The 4,749-nt window shown below is 45.0% G+C and overlaps 1 protein-coding gene across 1 annotated transcript; it reads left to right on the forward strand.

Annotated features, from left to right (window-relative positions):
• Positions 1–855: 855 nt before the first annotated feature.
• Positions 856–1,905, forward strand: PTAFR (platelet activating factor receptor). Its single transcript, XM_074162202.1, has one exon. The coding sequence runs from the start codon at positions 856–858 to the stop codon at positions 1,903–1,905; it is 1,050 nt and encodes a 349-aa protein (XP_074018303.1).
• The last annotated feature ends 2,844 nt before the right edge of the window (positions 1,906–4,749 follow it).

Below are 4,749 nucleotides of genomic sequence, written 5' to 3' on the forward strand. Positions count from 1 at the left end.
GAATTGCAGCTGCTGACACTCGTATTTGATGCAGAAATGGGGGAGGGGGAAGGAAGGGAGCCAGATTGGTTTGATGACAACTTGAATTCAAAATGGTGGCACAATAGACCAGCCAGGATTTTAAGAGAAATAAACTGTAATTAAAATCAACAATGCACCACAAAACATCACCCTTAAGGATTAGTGACTCATCTTTTACATCATTCACTAAGTAAAAAAACTGAGAGCTCTGGTTGCCTACAAAGTGAATGTGACCCTTTGGTGCCTGAAACTAAGAAAACAAATACAATCTTTACAAGTGTAAGAAGGAAAATGTTAGAAAACAACAAGTAGAGGGTGACTCTGGAAATGGCACTAGTGAGACATTTCTCCCAGATAGTGTTTCACTTCTGGAATTTCTAGGTAAAAATAAATGTAGGCAAGTTAAAAAGCATTAGGAACTACAGGGGGAAAAAAGAGACCCAGAAAACCCGTTTGCTTATGGTAAAAGATTAAGAAGCTTGAGATGGTGTGAAGTAACATGACTTTATCTAAGAACCCTCACATGGAAAAGTCTTATGAAATCAGAGGTTAGTGATCTGAAATCCACACTGCAGCAAACAATGCTGGCTGAAGACACAAAGGTTAGGACAGTGTGGAAATGGTATCAGAGAGGACCAAGTGGTCAGGGGAGGTGTCTGTGGCTGGAGCCAAGGCATGGAGCAGAACTCTGGTCTCAGAGAGCTGAAAATAAAAGGTGGGTTTTGGCTTAGCAATGGCACATACCAATCAGCTCATTTTATGCTTTATGTTTTTAGGTAAAAAGAAAAGCTACAGCAGGAAATTCTGCTTCAGAGGTCCTCACTCAGCATCACAATGTCTGGAACGGATAAAGATGGTGCTGAAGGTGCTTATTCATGCCAGATAGACTCTAACTTTCGCTACAACCTCTTCACTGTTTTCTATAGCATTATTTTCATTCTGGGCTTTGTTGCCAACTGCTACGTGCTCTGGATTTTCAGCCGTATTTACCCCACCAAGAAACTCAATGAAATCAAGATATTCATGGTGAACCTGACAGTAGCTGACCTGCTCTTCTTGATTACGATGCCAATGTGGATTGTTTACTATCACCACCAGGGAGACTGGATCATGCCAGAGTTCCTCTGTAATGTGGCTGGCTGTTTATTTTTTGTTAACACCTACTCTTCTGTTGCCTTTCTGATGGTCATCACATACAACCGTTACCAAGCTGTGACTAATCCCATTAAAGCTGCTCAGTTTACCACCCAGAGAAGGGGTATCTACTTATCAGCAGCTATCTGGATCATAATAGTGGGCAGCTCTTTGTATTACCTTTTTGACAATAATACTAATCTAGAGGAGATCAATTCGAAGAATTTCACGCGGTGCTTTGAGCGCTATGACTCTTCTAGCGGTGTTTCAGCTGTTCTGGCCATTCATGTCATCATCTGTATCCTCTTCTATATAATTTTCATATTTATACTAGGCTGGAACATCATCATTATCAGGACCCTGTTCTCCAAATCAGCACAGCCACGGAAGAGTGCTCATGTTAAGCAAAGGGCGCTCTGGATGGTTTGCACAGTGCTGGCTGTGTTCATTTTAAGCTTTGTACCTCATCACATAGTGCACTTGCCCTGGACCCTGACTGTTCTTGAGTTTTGGAAGAAAGAAAACTGTCAGTTGCGCCAACAACTCAATGATGCTCACCAGGTGACTCTGTGCCTCTTGAGTACGAATTGTGTGTTGGACCCAATCATCTACTGCTTCCTCACCAAGAAGTTCCAGAAGCATCTTTCCGAAAATCTGAAAAGCATGAAAGGGAGTCGCAAGTGCTCCAGGCAAACCACAGACACAGTGATTGAGGGCACCATTCACCAAGAGGATGCCATCAGGATCTAGGTCAGCCCTGTTCTGATTGCAGACTGAGATGCGTGAATTAGTCACTCATCTTTTCTCAAGAAGAGGCACTGAGGGACACAACAGAGGACCAGGATATTACATTTCCTTTTACCCATTAGACAGAAGAATGAATGCTCATTTGTTCTATCATATGGAACTTGCAGAACTGGAACCTGTAATAATCTGGCAGAAAAGCATCTTCTGTCTGGGCTGATGTTCTCACGGGCACTGAGAACAGCTCAGACGATCTGCTTTTACATGAAAGAAATGTGTCATTGAGTCTCTGCAGTGTGCAGCCAGAAGCAAGTGCACTTTAGCTACACATTGTCTCAGCCCAGATAGCACCATCCCTGATCCTTTGTCTGCCCAGTTCCCATGAAGAATCCAGGTATCAGAGCTGTAAGAGACTTCCAAAAGACCTGGAATAACAGACTGAGTTACTAGCATCATCAAGTGACTTTTCTAAGAAGCTTGCATGGTTCTGTGAACACAGTCTGAGCTGAAGAAGTTCTTGGGTGGCTAGAAGGGACACAGACCAAGGAGTTCCTCAAATGCCACCGGAGAAGAGATCTGCACCTCTGATCCCGTCTTACCTACTCCCATGGTCCGCTGGGGCTCATACTTGACAGATGTCTGGCAGTAGCTATTATGAACTTTTGCCTTTGCTCCCAGCTCCTGAATCAGTCAAGTAACTGAACTAACAGGCAAGAAAAGGAAGAGAAATTGGCAGTGCCTCAGCCCCCTTCCACAGCATTATGTCCAAAGGTGACTATGGTCTGACCTGGCTGGCATGACAGCAGAACTGGCAAACCAGTGGCCTCTTGCACTCAGCTGAGTGATTTTTGGCTGACTGCATGTGTCTGTGGAAATCCAATCTCACTTTGGAGGCTCCAGACAACAGAAGATTATTGTCAGTATGGGCATTATGATAAGAAGAAAAAAAGCTTAAAATACTTCAGTATCTTTATTATTTATTTAAATTAGGCTTGTAGCAAGCAACTGTACATTATTCCTTCCCCCAGCCTTTCTATTTCTGCTACCAAGAAATGAAGGTGACCAGTTCTTGATATACTACCACAAGTGAAGTGTTAGGTCAGGTCATGGCCACTTTCTGAGTAAACCAGTGCTGCGGCCGGCCACAGTACATCTGACAGGTATCCGTTCACACAGTCCGACAAGACTGGAGATGCCTCGCTCAGGGCTGGCTGCTGTCAGTTGGGGCCCAGGGCAAACTGTTTTTCCAGGGTGCTGAGATCAGTTACAAATCATGAGGCACTTGAGGTTCCTTTTCTGACCCAAATTGCTCAATCCAGCACAGGAAATTGGGCAGGGAAGGGTTTTCACAACAGTTTTTGGTTCCCTAAACTACATAGAAGAGTCTGGTTGACAACAAGAAAAACGTATCTGACCTGTGACACTGATTATTCATATGCATGGACAGCAGCCTTCCTACACCCACCAGAGAACATGAAAGATAAGCTCAAGTCTTTCCAAAGATAGGACCAACGTTTGTATCAGACTTTGCCTATATTCAGTGGAGATACGGGTCCTTCAGGTGTATCTCCTGAAGATCCTCAGGCAGCTTTTATGCTTACTTTTGTGAACATGCAAAAGAACTAAGAGGTTTCTTTTTCCAATGCCATCTGCCAGGGCCAGCCACACACTGCAGGCCCAACGCCAGGCAGAGGAGTGTCTGATCACAACATGAATGCGTTTCCCTCCTGGCCCTCAACTCTGCTCCAGTAACGCCACTCATAAAAAGCACCTCTGGCACCTCTTACCAGAGAGATAGTTCCCTGATTACGTCCCTCTGCCTCAATCAAAGCTTTGCCCTGTATCTGCATCAGCCAAGCCACAGCACACAGCATGGGGGGCAATTCCTGTAATTTAAAAGCCTAAATCCCACTTGCTGTAGGAATCTGCCTCTGTGTTTCTGCCCTCCCAGACAGCAGGTTCTGGTGAGCTCTTGCAGCTGGGGTGGAGCTTTCCTCTCTTCCCTTGCCATCTGAAGTGACAGCAGAGCTCTCTTGCTTCACAGCCCCTAAAGGACTCAACAGATGAAGTTTGGCAACTCTTAGAGTAAATGGAAAAGGATTTTGCAGGGAGATCTGGTAAATGCGTGATCTTCTATTGATTTGAGATTTTACAGATTAGGCTACTGACTGTGGGTAAATCACATGCTTTACTACACAGGAAACAGCTGTAAGGCCAGCGTGGACTCAGAGAACAGATGAAAACTTGCATTTAAGGAAAAGGCTGGGTGGAGGAAAAAACCCTGAGGACACTTCAGGAGGATATGCTGCAGTAATTAAGTCACTAATGATGCATTTCTAGAAACCAGTCTGAGCTTCTACTTCTGTTCCTGGAATTACTTTCTCGGTTTTACCACAATGTTGCATTATTCTGCTTTACTTTGCAACAAAATGGATCCACAAAAGTTCTTTTAAATAAAATCGTGTTCCCCAAGTGTTGTGCCCTGTTCTCCAATCTTATCTTTCTGTATTTATACTCAAGGGAAAAACCTGGGTATCACGCTGCCACAGCTTGATTTTGGTGTTATTTTTTAAAAAATCACCACGTGAACTCTTGCGAGAGGTGAAATTCAAGGCTCAGCAAGCTTTGACTTGCTAAAAGGGAAGGGGAAAGAACTAATTTCTGAGAGGGAACAACTTCTGAAAGACCCTCTCGAGCTTTCCAAACCCAGCCAGCCAAAACCCCCGGCCTAGGCCCCGCACACCCAGGGGCTGCCGACGGACGCGGCTCCGGCCGAGAAGCGACGAGTCGCTGTAAATACCCGGCACCAAGCGCCCACAGCGGGCCGCCGGCGGGCCCGGTAACAGCGCT

Source organism: Numenius arquata, chromosome 21 (assembly GCF_964106895.1).
Source record: "Numenius arquata chromosome 21, bNumArq3.hap1.1, whole genome shotgun sequence".
In the NCBI taxonomy this organism is placed as follows: Eukaryota; Metazoa; Chordata; class Aves; order Charadriiformes; family Scolopacidae; genus Numenius; species Numenius arquata.